The sequence below is a fragment of the Uloborus diversus genome, chromosome 7 (genome assembly GCF_026930045.1).
Source record: "Uloborus diversus isolate 005 chromosome 7, Udiv.v.3.1, whole genome shotgun sequence".
NCBI lineage: Eukaryota > Metazoa > Arthropoda > Arachnida > Araneae > Uloboridae > Uloborus > Uloborus diversus.
In genome coordinates this window covers 126,740,113-126,756,741 of record NC_072737.1, presented here as the reverse complement: position 1 = coordinate 126,756,741, position 16,629 = coordinate 126,740,113, and the positions used below count along the sequence as shown (strand labels likewise).

At 29.9% G+C, this 16,629-nt stretch overlaps 2 protein-coding genes across 2 annotated transcripts in view; one reads left to right on the top strand and one right to left on the bottom strand.

The window, feature by feature from the left end:
* LOC129226548 (protein NipSnap-like) overlaps positions 1 to 3,540 on the top strand; it is a 32,789-nt gene extending 29,249 nt beyond the window's left edge. Inside the window, exon 9 of the mRNA XM_054861157.1 lies at positions 1,937 to 3,540. Coding sequence (XP_054717132.1) covers positions 1,937 to 2,001 — 65 coding nt within the window. The 3' untranslated portion in view covers positions 2,002 to 3,540. The remainder of the gene's footprint in view (positions 1 to 1,936) is intronic.
* Positions 3,541 to 3,672: 132 nt separating this feature from the next.
* Positions 3,673 to 16,629, bottom strand: part of LOC129226547 (myosin heavy chain, non-muscle-like) — a 194,348-nt gene continuing 181,391 nt past the window's right edge. The window contains 3 exon segments of the mRNA XM_054861156.1: positions 3,673 to 6,288; positions 9,200 to 9,372; positions 10,004 to 10,112. Of these exon segments, the coding sequence (XP_054717131.1) occupies positions 6,156 to 6,288; positions 9,200 to 9,372; positions 10,004 to 10,112 (415 nt within the window). The 3' untranslated portion in view covers positions 3,673 to 6,155.

Genomic DNA, 16,629 nt, shown 5'->3' with positions numbered 1-16,629 from the left:
ATACTATAAAAGCTTAAAAGTTATTACTTCTTCGCATTTTTAATTTAATTACTAAAATTGAACATTCAATTTAAAAAAACTTTGTTTTTTGCCGTTTATACTATTTGTTGTCACCGCAGATTATCAAGGTTTTCTTTTCTTCAGACTTAAGTGATTCTTTAATCTCATAACCAAGTTGTATTCTTCTTTTATATATTTTCAAATTAACAAAAAATGCTTTTTTTTTTTCTTTTTTTTTTTTTTTCTTGCATTTCAAAGTTGTTTGTTACAAGCAATCTATGATTTTTTTTCGTTACATACTGAAATCATTTGAAATAGTTACCTTGCGTACTTAAGTAAATATCTTTATTCTTTTATTCTTAAAATGCTGTATTCATTCATTAAAACCTATGTTCTTGATTAGACAAAAGCTCTCTATGAATGGATGTCAAATGGTTTCATCTGTTTTGCATAAATATGTCAATTAGTTATATAAGAATAACTACATTACTTCTAGTCTTTCACTATTACTTTTTATTCTTTCAACAATTATTATACTGTTTGAAAACTTAGTTCAAAATAATTTCGATTACTTTTTAGTTCTATCATAAATACACATATGTTTTTAAGAGTAATTTTAATAGTTTCTTAAAATTCTTATGCTAAGTAGTTTCTGGAAGTAAAGTATTTTTTTTTTCTATAATCTTTCCAAGTAGAAAAATTTAATATACTGTTTTGTAGGTTTTTTTCCCCAAAAAATTGACTTGATATGTTTGTTATTTTTTTTAACCATTTTATTTAAAAAGTAGCATCTTTTTAAAATATATCTTTAGTTCAACAACTTTACACAAACTTAAAACATTTAAAATGCTGCATTTTATACAAACATAGAATGGATTTCAAGTAGAGCAAAGAAAGAAAACCATTATCATTGGTAACATAAATCAGGGAAATTTGGTGAACTTAATCAGGGAAAAGTCAGGGAACTTTTTTTCACAGTTCCTGTCGCCACCCTGCAAATCTTAAACCGCATATAATCGAAACCCGCGTAAAATGAACCCGCGTAAAACAAGGGTCTACTGTATTCTACTTTGCCATTTTGCAAAGTAGCTGGGAATCTTTGGTCAACGCCTGAAGTGATATTGGTACAGTGACCGGTTGATGGCACCTCTGTCACTTCAAGTTGTCTAATTCTAAGAGTGGTTTAGATTTTAATGTTAAAAAAAATTAACTCAAGATCCCAGGTAGACCTTATTGTTATACAATATAGCCCTAACCACGAATATAAGTTAATACTATTTTATCAGGATCACTTAACCAAGATTGTGTGCTTTCAAAACCAAAAGCGCAGAAGTTGTCCCCCAGCTACAGTTACTTGATATTTTCACAGCGATAGGGGCTCTAAGCATGCTTTAATCAGACAATAGGAAAAAAATTGCAAACCGAATTATAAATGAACTGTAAAGCATGTGCCCTGAACTAAAACCTGTGCTAGGAAAATCTAGGCATAGCACAAGCCAAGGTTCCGTCAAAGCAGGCAAATCAGGATGCTCTGAATATGTTATGACATGGACGCAGACAAAAAAATAGACACATTACGCTGAGAATTACATTTGAACTCGTTCCTGAACCAATTGTACTTCAAATAACCAAAAAAAAAAAACTACACAGAAATACTCATTTTTGAATTCTTCATTTTTAACAGTTTGTAAAAAAATCTGCTCTTGATTTCTTTCTTTCTTTGGCCAATAATCTCAAGCCACTTCGCGAATTGGCCGGCCAAAGCCCAAAATCAAGAAAAGATCAAACATTGGCTGTTAAGTTTACAGCAACATTGGCCAAAATGCAAATTGGCTGACCAATACGCGAACTGGCCAATTTCGGACTTAAGCTTCAAATATTGTTTTTATTGGAAATAAATTAAATTTTATAAATCATAATCTGTATTTTGTTTCAGTTCCTTTGATAAGAGAAATGCAAAGCAGATGGTTGTGGCCTACTTCATTTTCACCCATACATTGAATTTTTCAAGCACAATTGAAATTGTCAGTGTTTTTGAAAAAAAAGTATTAGTCATTGTTTTCCTTTTAGATTTTATTTATTTAAAATATACCCAAGTTTTTTTATTTTATACACAAAAATTATTTATTAGAATGGTCTTTTCTGTGAGAATCCTCTGATATCTGTTATGTATAGCCATAAAGACTTGCATTTAGTAATGAATCTCTTTATATACATCACCATTTTATTATAATGTATATAAATCTTTGGTATTTTTGTATCAAATCTTCCCTTTATAATTTTGTGTATTGTAGTCATTTATGTATGTCCTGTTTTAAGGTTTGTTTTATTTGAAATATATTTGTGTTTGATTGGAATGAAATAACTTATTCAAAATTAAAACATTTTTTTGCATAATGATCAAGCGATACAAATTCCAAGCTTGCAAATGTAAGATTCTTTAATAAATATGGATTTGATTGAAATAATTTATGCTAAAAATTTAAAAATTCACTCATTAAATTTGCATGAGGCAACTGTTGTTCATTCATATTGTTCAGCGATTTAATCTATTGAGGTTTTGGAAATTGTGGAATCTTGATTTTTAATAAAACGTATTGATGAGACTAGTCATGCAACCTTAAATCATGTTCTGTTTATGTGCCAAATTAATTTAAATTCTCTAAAATTTTGTCATGTTACTTGTGAGTATGCATTAAAAATTTAAAAGAAAAAAAAAAGAGTCAAAAATCCAAACACATTGGCACTATACGTAGTTCAGATTTTGGAAAATAGTATGCCTTTAAAAAGTGGTTATGCAATACGTATGTAAATAACTTACACTACAGTATGCAACGTGACAATATGTAATTGCCATTTATAACTTTCATTGTTTACTGATCGTAAAGGAAGTTTTATTAAAACAGAAGAAAGTCAAAAATCTGAACTAATAACTTCAGATTTTCGAGCATACCATTTAGGAAAATAGTATGCCGTTTAATGAAATGATTATACAACATGTACATACGTTACGTACAATACAGTACGTAACGTTACAATGCATAACTATATTTTTTAAACTCTCATTTTCCTGAACATAGGGAAAAAATAAAAAATATTTACAGCACCGTATTTTTTAAGACTAAAAATTTTTACTCTCGAATTTTATGTACTTTTTGCTTATTTTCATTTCTTATGTGGTGAAACCTATATTATTTTGCATGGTAAATACCACCTCTGTTACGTACTTAGTTTTATTTCTTTATCATTTTATGTAGTTATTTATTTCCTGAAATATATCTGTTCTTTTGTAACTGTTGAGTAGTTTCTCAAGTTCGGATTTTCGACTTTCTACTGAACTTCATGGGAGAGCATTTGGATTTTTTACCATCTACTGTATTTAAAACTGAAAAAGCATGAAAACGGCCACATCTCATTTATTGGGCAATATTAAGCTGAATTAAGTGAGGAACATTATGCTGTAAATCAGTTTATCTAATGTAAAGGAAATATTGATTCCAATTTATTAATTCATAAATAAATTTGAACCTTTTTTCCAGACATTCGTTTTTTTTTTTTATTTCTTTCTTCACACACATAAATAACAGGGTTCGCACGCCGAGAAAACCTGGAATTGTCGGGAAAAATGTATCATCTGGAAAAGTCAGGGAATTTTTTTTAACCACAAATGTATGAACCCCTGAATGACTGGAAACAAAATAAAATGTTACATTTTTACAGAAAATAAAGCTTATGTATTGTTTCTATATTGTTAGAGAAGTTCATTTAGTTTTTCTGTTATGGTTTTTTTTTTTTTTAATGAAGCTTCATTCAGAATATTTTCAACTAGGCTTAGCTCAAAAAGCTTACTGATGTATAGGTAACCTTGGTCTGTGCATTTCATTTTGCCTATTAGGACCCCTATAATTACTTTGAATTACCAAAAATATAGCAGTAACTTATTTATCTGGGATCAAATTTTTTACTTTAAAAAAGAAATGTTCAGATACTTAATTTAAAATTATGATAGCAAGAATGCAAATATAAGTTGCCGAACTTTGATACACACACACAGGCGGCAATTTTCTACAAATAGGTATACAAAAACCTGTACTACGTAATGACAAAGGCTTGGAAAATCACGGGAGCCATGTCGAAACATAGTGTAAGGGGTGGTAGATTTTTGTGAAATAAATTTCTTTGCTCTATTCTGTACTTGTTCTTTTTTTATTTCAAAACGGTACTTACTTTTAGAACATGCTTTGTACATTATGTATTTTGGGCTTACAAGGAGCATTTTCTTTTTTGAAAATATTACATAGGATTATTTTCAAATATTACATTCAAAATATCATACAGGTTAATGTTGACTTCTTAAATTGTCATGTTTAGAAAAAGGTATTTCGATATTTCAAATAAATATTAAACTGTTTTCAAATTCATGCTTTTTTCCTTTAATTTTGACATTTTTGCAGTAAAATTTTGAGTAAAAGTAGTTGCAAGATTTAAAATTGTGTATAGTTTTATGAAAATTGAAGGTAGCAAATCAGTAGTTTGCTACTATGTTTCGAGATTGAATCTATTCTTGAAAAAAACTTTTTCATCAAAAACACAGGTGGCCTGGCTTTTTCAAACCCTGCTTGAGGGGTGACAGGTTGCCTACCCTTGATCTTATGCTTCTGTAGAAAGATTTTGAGGAATAATGTTCAAAAATTTCCTAAAAATTATAATTTGAAAAGAAAATTTAAAAAAAATTAATCGTAATTTTTAAGCTAACAGCCTGGTTGAACTTTTGAATTTATTTACCCTAACATTGGCAGTTAGTATGAGATTACTTTTAATACATACATTGATGTAAATCTTACATATGATTTTACTTATTCTTATCTATTGTCTGATAAAGCCTTCATAAGTTCATACATGGTTGTATTTAAATAATGACAAGAGATTAAAAGGAAGACTACAAAAACTCGTTTGTAAAATATTTTATGTAAATCATTTTTTATATAATATAAAAAAGCTTTCAAAATGCTTACAATGATGCTTGCATTATAAAACAACTAGCAAATATTCAGTAGAAAAAAAATTTACATTTTCAATCATAAAAAAAGCTAAAAATACAAAAGTCATTATAAAATAAACGTAATTCTCTGAATGACATTTAAATGCATGTAGATTAAATTCACAAGAAAAGCTCTATTAACTCTAAATATTCAAATTTTTTAAATTGAGATCTAAAATTTCTATTAACTCTAACATTTTTTGAAAGCTTTTAGAATTAACTGTTAAACACTTTTAAACTATGAATAAATTTTACACAGCACATAACAGAAAAATTCAGGAAATTATCTTGCAAATTTAAAATTTTCAATTTCCATTATTGACTAGCAATATAATTACAATGAAGAAAAAAATATTTAAATTTTAAAAACAAATTTTTGTATGCAAAATAAACACTTAAGTACAATAAATAAATTAATATTCAGAATAAAACTCGACGATTGTCAGCGTTGTACTCTTCTATGACCAAAATAAATAATGAAACATTGCTTTCTCTCACGTCATAGTTCTTCCTTAATATCTATTTGTTACATTAACTTTGAAAAGTTTAAATGCATCAAAGTGCCACTACAATATTCACAATGATTTTCAATTTATTATAACTATTCAACTTTAAACGTAACTTCTATAAATGCAGTTCTGAACTTTTAATCAACAGTCTTACTTAAAACGGTAAATTCTAGCACTGAAAGTAATCTTCTAACAAGAAAAAACATCTATAAAAAAAAACAGATAGCAAACAGTAACATAATGAGCATTCATATACATATTTCAATTTTATATTTCTTTCCGCACATAAAATTTTTTATCTATCAACAATATAAGAAATGCAAAAAAAAAAAAAAAACTATTACTCAAAAGTGGTGGAAGCAGTCATTCTAAAAATGCACATTCAAACCACATAGGTAATTAATCTATACATTGAATAGATTTTGATGATTGGCAATTTTCACTATGCACATCAATTCTTTAACAAGCACCACAGTTCACAAATCCAGCACCAGCAAGTGTTCAAACACTTTTCTACTTTCTTCGGAATGTGTTTCCAACTGTTTAAACAAATATTTTGCTTAACTTCGTGAAATAAAAACGTGTCTTTCAAGTTAATGGCAGATTCATGCTTGGCTATCGTCATTTAAGGTTTCATCGGGTAAGATTAAACCATCATCACCAGCACTGGAACTTAAAGATCCTCTCTTCGTGGCTAGATAACGAGAAGTTGGTAGTCCACTTCCAGCGCCACCTCTCCTAAATAAAAAAGTATTTCATCATTTAAAATTTATTCTTAACACATGAGTTTATATTACATTCAAACACTGCTTTCAGATTACCTCTGTCATTTATATGTAGCAGAGAGTCATGCAATGCTTTGGAACCGAAATATAAAACCTTGCGTAATTAAGTGAGAAGAGTACCAGCAAAACGTTTTCTTGAGAAGGAAGAGGATGCAGAAGTTACAAAAATATGTTTGGTAATCCCTTGCTACAATTTACGTTAGGTTTTCAAGTTATATAGGGCTTAAAGTGGTCAATTCACAAAATATAAGACGTTTTTTTGAAAAATATAGAATGAAAAGAAATATTTTTTAGGTAAAAAAACAATTACACACAATGCATCATACACAATAAAAATTTTTTAAAAAAAAAACTGTGTTTCTGATGAATACAGAACTTATTTACATTCCTCCACCGAAAATTAAATTCATTGCCGCACAGTGGAGTAGTTGACTGAAAATCCTGGCCAAAAGTCCAAAATTAAAAATTTACCCGATTTTTATGAAAATTTATTCCATGATAGTTGACTAACTGGTGCATCGATCGGCACCTGTTTTGGAAACTTGAGTCACATAAAATTGCTCATAGCCTCAGTGAAAGATGAGATTTCTATTAGAATTTTCGCTTTTTTGTTAAGTTTCAGCTAAATTATTACGTTTCAATGTAGATTTTTTTGTGGCTTTCTAAATGAATGGAATTGAACCAAACCAATTTTACGGTATAAAGAAATGTCAGGGCTTAGTGCTAATTATAAATCAAAGTAAATATTTTTATTTTCTTTTAGTGAAAAAAATAAAGAAAACTTGGTGCGTGAGATTTTTAAAGGCTTTTCGCCTTAATTTATAACTAGAGAAAGCTTTTTAAATGGGTGTCGGGCTTGGTCGGGCTGTTTTGAAAGTTGCATCGTATTTGGCAAAGTCTCTAGTGCTAATTTCAGCAAAAAAATCTTCCGCCTACAACTGCCCTTTTTTTAAATGATTTTTTAAAAAAAAGTGCATAATCCGATCTTTTTGTGACAAGTCATGATTTTAAACTGAATTTACCTACAAAGATTTAATAAATTTGCAAAAAAGTTATCATAAGTACTACTGAATGAAAAGATCGACATATTTGAGCGCACAAACAACAATAAAATTTCAGACACGAGTTTCATGGTTATGAGAAACCGCTTCATCAATGTGTAAAGATGTAAGTTATGGAATGAGAATCATCCAATTAATTTCGAAAACGCTTACCTTTATGCATCGCTAAAGAGATCCACTGCACCCCTAAAACATGTGTTTGCGTTCAGTTATGTTAATTTTCTCATGTACGTTAATGAGTTAATAAATTAAATTATTTTGTGATCTCGCTAAGAAAATTTGCTCTTCCTTAAAATTGAGATAGATTTTAGATAAAATAAATAAATATTTATATTTTTTCAGATCATTGCTGCAAATAATGTGCCGGGGGAGGGGGTCTTTCCCCCTTATACGTAGCAAAAGGGGGGAAATACCCCCCCCACACACACACACACTTCCTAGCGTTAGGAGACAATTGTAATCGTCTCCTAACGTTCCTACGCTAGCGAGCTATCCATATTTAAGAAATTTTACCTACTTATTGTGAAATTAAAATTACATAAAATTTTAGTTCCAAATTTGTTCGTACAATTTTTAGCGGGACACATCACACGATGTAAAACTAAGGATCGACCCAAGGTACGAGTACAATATATACAATTCGAAAACAAAGAGCTTTTGAATATCCATTTTCGAGTGTTTTTACAGTTATAATATCCTAGTTCATTTATTTATTTATTTATTTTTTCAATAGAAAAAAGGTTCTTTGTAACCCCGAAACCGTTGTCTTTAATTCTTTTTGTGCATGATTAACTCGGGGTTTTAATAATTGAAACCAAACGAAAAGAATAAAATTGATTATTTTTTTGGTTTCAAATTAGTGTTTTGTACAGAATACTAGGATTTTTTTAACCGCTTTTTGCTCTTTCCCCCCCTCGAACAGTGCACTTAATTACATATCTTCAAAGGAAAACAGCAATTCGCATCGAACATGTTTACTTATCACTTGTCTAAGCATAATTGGCAAAGAGCCAACCGTGGCATTCATTTCGGATCGAGTGAAAATTATTGAAAATTTTTATTTCAACTCATTGAAAAAAAATTCATTATAAATCAGTGAAAGAACATAACTTCACCGTTTTCGCTGTAAATGAAGGTAAGGTGTTTATATTATTTCCTTAAAAAGTTTCAGAGCCATAACATTATTAGAATATTGGATGCAAGAATTTTAGTTTACATGGATTGAATAATTGAAAAAAGTCGAAAAAGTGACCTCCCTTTGTAAATTCTTGGAAATTCGGTTAATTACGTTAGAACTTCAAACAAACCGTAATCTTGAATAAAATTATTTTTCCTATCTAGTGATGCATTGGGGGTTTTTTTCTACGTTTACTAGGATCGTTTTTACGGTCGTAAACATGCAAAAGTCTAAACCGTGGATAAAATATTAAATATTTCATTTTCTAATTCAAATTTTAAAAATCGAGTTTCAAATTGTAACATTAGACATTTCAGACAACTTGTATACCAAGTTTCATGTCTATAAGTGGGATAGCTTCGCCGTACAGCGCACAAACGCACACAAGGATGTCGCCTTCAGAAAGGTGAAAATTTCAAACTAGTTTTGGCCAGGATTTTCAGTCAAATACTCCACTGTGTGCCGTGACAATAAAGAATGAATTATCTGTCTCAAATAATAATAATTATGAAAAAAAAAACTATTTTAATTTTAAAAGGTTATCAGAAAGATTACCAGCTTCAGTGATGGGTAGATATTTTATTATATGATGTCGACAACATTAAAAATAACAGATTTTTTTTTACCTCAGTTTATTTTTCAAAGAAGATGCTTCCCTATTAAGTGTAGCATTTGATTCCATCAAGTCTTCAACTTCTCTCTGGGCTTTCCTCCTTTGAGCTTTTTCTCTTGAGCATTCCTCTTCAGACTCATCTAGTTGTCTTTTAAGAGCTTTGACTCTTGCATTCACCTTTTCGACCTATTGGTAAGATTAATTTAATTACATTATTTTTAATGGCTTGTGATATAATATTTTTGTTATTGTGAAATAACTCTAATGATGTATGCATTTCCCAAAATGAAAAGCAAAGAAAACATGTGTTTAGATGGTGCTGTTTTCTCGCACTTGTTAACTATTAATTATACTAGAATGTAATAAATAATATCGTAGTAAAACCCTGTTTATAGGGATCTTTGGATAATCCTGATAAAATTAAGTTAACTTACTAAAAAAATGTTTATATATATATATTGTAATTATATTTTGTTAAAAAAAAGACAAAAACATCAGTTGTTCACATTTTTTTTCCACTAGTATTTTACGATCCCCGAGGTTTTTTTTTTTTTTGCATGAAAAAAAGAAAAAGACATCACTTGTCCACGAAATATTTTCAAAAGCTGTTGCCAGTTCTTGGGTTAAGAAAGGTTTAGAATTGCTGGTTTAAAGGGGCCCCTCACAATTACGACTTTTGCGATATAGTCACTGATCATCTTCAGTAATTACTAGAAAACACTTGCTCAGTTACAAGTACTTCATAGTATGTAGCTACCTTCAACCTAAATAAAACTAAAAATATTATTTTATTTAGTAATAATTTATTCTCAGTTACCTGTTCTTTATACTGATCCGTATGCCTTCTTTCATCTTCTAATTGCATAAGAACTTCTTTCAAACGTTTCTCTAATTTCCTATTTGTTTTAGCTTGAAGCTGTCTTTCTCTATAAAAAGATAGTTTCATTAGAACAGTTGCTCAATTGAATGAAATCACATTGCTATGGAAAACATTTTACTCAATATAAGTAGTGAGTTACAAAATTAGAAAAAACAAACTCCTATTTCCAAGAGAAAAACTGGACATCTTAAATAAAGTTCTATGAGCTTTTTTTTATTCATAAGAGAAAAACAAACCTCAGGCCTGTGAATGGAACACTAGCAGACCCCGAAGTGGTTTTTTTGGGGGAAAAAGTAGGAAATAAGGAATGAAAAATTAAAAAAGTAGGAAAAAAAAACACTTAAAGTAGGAAAAAATAGGAAGAGGTAGGACTACACTCACGTCAAGAGGAAACAAATTCAGCGTAAATTTTATTTCTAATGAAAAATAAACTAACAGTATTTTTGATTTAAAAACTGTCCCAAAAATAAACCAGGGGTCTGTCCAGAATTTTTCACAGGGTCCGTTTTTTGTGAAAAATCAAATAATTTTGTGAAAATAGAATTAGTTTTGTGAAAAATCAAAAAATTTCGCAAAAAAAAAAAATTGTTAAAACGAAATTTTAGAATTTAGAGATGGCACAAACTGCATCAGTTAAACTTAAAGTTGAGTGTTTTCCTCTTCTATGACAAGAAAATCATTCTGGAATTTTTTTCTGATGTTTGGCCGGGGGGGGGGGGGGGGGTGCATCGCTCTTTCAAGTATCAATATTTATCTACCATTCTGCATTATGTTAAATTTTATACTACATATATTTCTGTACAATATTTCAAATAATTGTAACAAAAATATAAATAAATAAAACAAAATTCAGAATAGGGTTCAGCATTCAACTTTTTGACCCAAGACTCTCTTAAAAAGCACAGAATTTCGTTTAAAACTTATAAATTCCGTGATTTTAACAAAAATAAAAAGATATTTCAATTGTTTACCTCTTAAAGCGTAATAGTCATCAAAAATTCGAAAAATCGGATTCCCATAGCGGATGCAAAGAGATCGCAATTCTCAAAGTGAAGGCATCAAAAGTATAAAAATGGCTTGTAAAAGAAATATTTTTGATAAAATTATTTTAAAATTGCATTTTAGAGTCCTATGATAACATATCATTAATATCTGTGGACACGGTTGACCCAAAAAAACAAAAAAATAATAATAATAAAATAAAATAAACCATCTATTCAGCATTTTAATTTTTGACTCATAACAGAAAATGGAATTTTGCTTTAAAAACTTGAAATGAGAGTTCTAACAGAAATAAAGAGACTTTTCATTTATTTGAATCCTAATAAAGCGAAGTTAGCTTGAAAAAAGAACAAAATATGATTCTCATATCAGATGTTAAAAGATTGCATTTTTCAAAATGTAGACATCTAAAGAAAAAAAAAACGGTAATTAAAAGTTTATTTAAAGTTAATCATCCTTGTTAGCATCGAAAAATCAAAATCCATATAATTTTCTCCCAAAATAACAATTAAACATCGCACCGCACCATAAAAACGCAAATATTGACAAGCCGACAAAATGATGAGAATATTTTCCAATCAAGTCATTATAAAGGTTCAACGCCAGACGCTAAGTGGTGATAGTTTTCAAGTTGGTAACCCTATCTGAAGCAATCATATTTTTTCCTCACCCTTACTATCCCTTTGCAGTTCTAAGTTCATTTCGAAAAGTGCTTACCAATGCCTTTTCAGAAAAGTTTACAACAACACCACTGCTAATTAGCTGTGATAAAACAAACAACCATTATATTTATTTGGCAGTAGCAATTATTTATCGCTTGCAGGGGCATTGCAAAAGTGGCGATTTTTTCTTTTTTCTTTTTTTTTCCAAAATTAGCCGATTTTGTATAAGCTGATCCCTCTAATTTGACTTAAAAAAGGTTCCAAAAATAATCGGTTTGTACACAGAAATATGCGTTATTTTGCTTTCAGATTTGCTCTTTCAATAAACAATTTGTGACAGATCCGATCGATCTTGTTTATCAGAAATTTGTGAAGGGTCCGTTTTGTTTGATTGGGATTTTGTGAAAGGTCCGTTTTGTTTGATCGGGATTTTGTGAAAGCAGGGGTCTGTCCAGGATTTTTCACAGGGTCCGTTTTTTGTGAAAAATCAAATAATTTTGTGAAAAAAGGATTAATTTTGTGAAAAATCAAAAAATTTCGCAAAAAAAAAATTGTTAAAACGAAATTTTAGAATTTAGAGATGGCACAAACTGCATCAATTAAACTTAAAGTTGAGTGTTTTCCTCTTCTATGGCGAGAAAATCATTCTGGATTTTTTTTCTGATATTTGGCGGGAGGGGGGGGGGGGTCGGGCATCGCTCTTTCAAGTATCAATATTTATCTACCATTCTGCATTATGTTAAATTATACTAGATATATTTCTATACAATATTTAAAATAATTGTAACAAAAATATAAATAAATAAAACAAAATTCAGAATAGGGTTTAGCATTCAACTTTTTGACCCAAGACACACTTAAAAAGCACAGAATTTCGTTTAAAAATTATAAATTCCGTGATTTTAACAAAAATAAAAAGATATTTCAATTGTTTACCTCTTAACAAAGCGTAATAATCATCAAAAATTTGAAAAATAGGATTCCCATAGCAGATGCAAAGAGATCGCAATTCTCAAAGCGAAGGCATCAAAAGTATAAAAACGGCTTGTAAAAGAAATATTTTTCATAAAATTATTTTAAAATTGCATTTTAGAGTCCTATGATAAACATATCATTAATATCTGTGGACACAGTTGACCCAAAAAATAAATAAATAAATAAATAAATAAATAAAATAAAATAAACCATCTATTCAGCATTTTAATTTTTGACTCATAACAGAAAATGGAATTTTGCTTTAAAAACTTGAAATGAGAGTTCTAACAGAAATAAAGAGACTTTTCATTTATTTGAATCCTAATAAAGCGAAGTTAGCTTGAAAAAAGAACAAAATATGATTCTCATATCGAATGTTAAAAGATTGCATTTTTCAAAATGTAGACATCTAAAGAAAAAAAAAACGGTGATTAAAAGAGTTTATTTAAAGTTAATCATCCTTGTTAGCATCGAAAAATCAAAATCCATATAATTTTCTCCCAAAATAACAATTAAACATCGCACCGCACCGTAAAAAACGCAAATATTGACAAGCCGACAAAATGATGAGAATATTGTTACGAATTCTGTAAATAGTAATTATTGTAGTAACATAACCTGTAAATAGTTTCCCGTAATGAATATACAACCCCTTAACATATGGCTAAAGTATACAACCCCCTATTCTTTTTTTTCTTATTTCATTCACTGATTTTATCAATGAAAGTGTAGTTGTAGAACGTTGTAGCCTTTTCTGGAATATTTGAGAGATTTCTTTCGGTGTATATAAGCCGTTAGCGATGGATAAACAGTTTAGTTTCGATTGAGAATTCGTTAGTGTATTGGCTCTGTTTATAGCGAGGCATTTCGCTGTGTTTTTTTCGTATTTGGAAGTAAATACGTGTGTAAACGTTGAGTTTACGGTGTTGTGTGATAATTGCTTAATTGCTGATGAATAATTTAGCAGTTGTTAACGATTTCTCCTGTACATAGTGTAAATAAAGCTCCTGTGTTTTTATCAAGAACTGTGTCTTCATTTCAAGAAAGTGGAAGTCGCGCCGGATCCGTTACAATATTTTCTAATCAAGTCATTATAAAGGTTCAACGCCAGACGCTAAGTGGTGATAGTTTTGAAGTTGGTAACCCTATCTGAAGCGATCATATTTTTTCCTCACCCTTACTATCCCTTGGCAGTTCTAAGTTCATTTCGCAGATATATATTATTATTGTTTATTAAATCATAAGCGGGGGGGGGGAAAAAAGTGCTTACCAATGCTTTATTTTCAGAAAAGTTTACAACAACACCGCTGCTAATTAGCTGTGATAAAACAAACAACCATTAATATTTATTTGGCAGTAGCAATTATTTATCGCTTGCAGGAGCATCGCAAGAGTGCCGATTTTTTCCTTCTTTTTTCAAAATTAGCCAATTTTGTATGAGCTGATCCCTCTAATTTGTCTTAAAAAAAGGTTCCAAAAATGATCGGTTTATACACAGAAATATGCATTATTTTGCTTTCAAATTTGCTCTTTCAATAAACAATTTGTGACAGATCCGATCTTGTTTATCAGAATTTTGTGAAGGGTCCGTTTTGTTTGATCGGGATTTTGTGAAAGGTCCGTTTTGTTTAATCGGGATTTTGTGAAAGGTCCGTTTTGGTTGATCGGATTTTTGTGAAGGGTCCGTTAACGGACCCAAATATCCTCTGGCCAGACCCCTGGAAAGGTCCGTTTTGGTTGATCGGATTTTTGTGAAGGGTCCGTTAACGGACCCAAATATCCTCTGGCCAGACCCCTGTAAACCAACAGTACTTTTGAAGTATTAAAAGAATTAAATGAAAGACAGAGTTGCAAAAACAAAACGAAATAAGCTGAAAATCATCAGTATCAAAAAAAAAAAAAAAAACTGGTGGAAAGAAAGATATTAATTACAAAAATATGAAAATAAAATCAAAACAAAGAAACACTCTCCAACAACACAGTAATAAAATTTTTAAGTGTGACAGAATAAAATGATAAAGAGCGCGATTGCAAAAAAAAAAAAATAATAATAATAATAATAATTTTAATGAAACTCATATTTTTGTGCAATAAAACCATTTTTGTTGAAGATTTGTTTTGTCAAAAATGAAAACATTCCTTCGAGAGCATCCATTTATTATTTCAAAATACTAACACTTTCAGCTCCTGTTGTCATAAACTATGATACAAAAAGCAAAGCAAATATTAAATTAGTTTTAGTTAAAAGTAATCAGCAGCTGACATGAATTCTTGCATAAACAGGAGCAGATGTTTGTATTTGAAAAAAAGAAAAAGAACTGAAAATGCAAAATTAAAATAAAGTTGTTCTTAAATATGGAACATAAAATTTATATTAAACTAAATAAATAACGAAATACGCAAACTAAATTGTATTATGTTATATATTTTTAGCATTCAACATAAATTTTTGTTTCGGGCACGTCATTTATGGGAGTCAGTGGGGTCTATTTCTCCCGTCCCTGGCTTTGGAAAACTAATGCTTAACTAGACAAGTTTGTGCAGTGTTTGTTGTTTTCAGATAAAATTTGCATTCAGTATACATTCTTCGATGACGGGCCAGTTTTAATTTTAATCAAGCAATAAAAACGAATATTGTTTTATTGGTTTGTCGATTTTTTTTACCTCCTTGTCCCAAAATTTTTGTTACCGAAAAAAAAAGGAAAAACCCATGCATGATAAACGTAACATTTTTATCAAAGACAAAGATCATTTACTAATGTTTCTCTGTGCATAAAAGGGAAGGCATATAGTTTCTCTCAACCCTCACCATACAACAAAAATATTCATTCGGAAATTGTTAACCAAATTGAGAGTGAAGGGGAGCACATGGCATCAAATGTCTGCATATATTTCCCCCCACCCCTTGATCAGGCGCCATTAGTACAATAACTTGCAGTAGATACGCCGCATCGGTATAATTTCCGCACCCCGGAAAGATCCGTCAAAAAAAAATTTATGTTCAGAAATGCCGCATTGCCATAAACTCAGCACATAAAAATGATGAGCAACTCCACCGATATTGATGATACATCAGAATAGAAAATACCCATTTAAAAAATACAACACATTTATGCTTGTGGTTCTATCTCCCAACTTTTAAAATTTGAAGAAATAAAAATGGAATATCGCATTTAAATTAATTTCCAATTTTTCTCCAAAAATCGGGAATGTTTTGCAAATCTAGGTTGTTTTTTTTTCCTGCAAATACTCTTTGCAAGGAAAGAAAATAATTTCTTTTAAATTTTAAAATCATGTTTACGATTTTGAATGAACAATAATCATATTTCTGTATGAAAAAAGTTAGTTTCCGCTATAATTTTTGAAGTGGTCGGTTTTTGCGAATTTCTGTCGCTTTTATTTTGTATTAACATCAATAAAATATGTAACAGTGTACAGGTTTCTCATTTTTTTTCTTTCTTACATTCCTTTCAAGGTTTTACATCGGTGCGGCATTGTAAAACTAAAAATCAATGCACAATTAGAAATGCTATACTAAAGAAAGAAAAAAGTAGGAAAATAAGGAGAGAGCTCTAAAAAGGAGGAAAAATAGGAACTCTTCGGGGTCTGCGCTAGGCCGGGCACCAGATTTTATAAAGGGGCGGGGGGGGGGGGAATTATGCATTCAAGTCATGACCTTTTTAATCTATTTTCAATGTGGAAAAAAGTTTCATTTATAGATTTTGCAATAGTTTCTTTGCATTGACTGAATGGCTGAGCTTTCAAACCTACATGGCAATTCCGTGAAAAACAAGAGCATTGAGTCCATTTTATGTTTAGAATATTTTGTCTCAATAGTTTCACATATATTTTTTTTTCACTAAAGAATCGACGAGAAAATCATTTTTACATTTTTACTTTTATCTACATGAAAATCATTTTCAT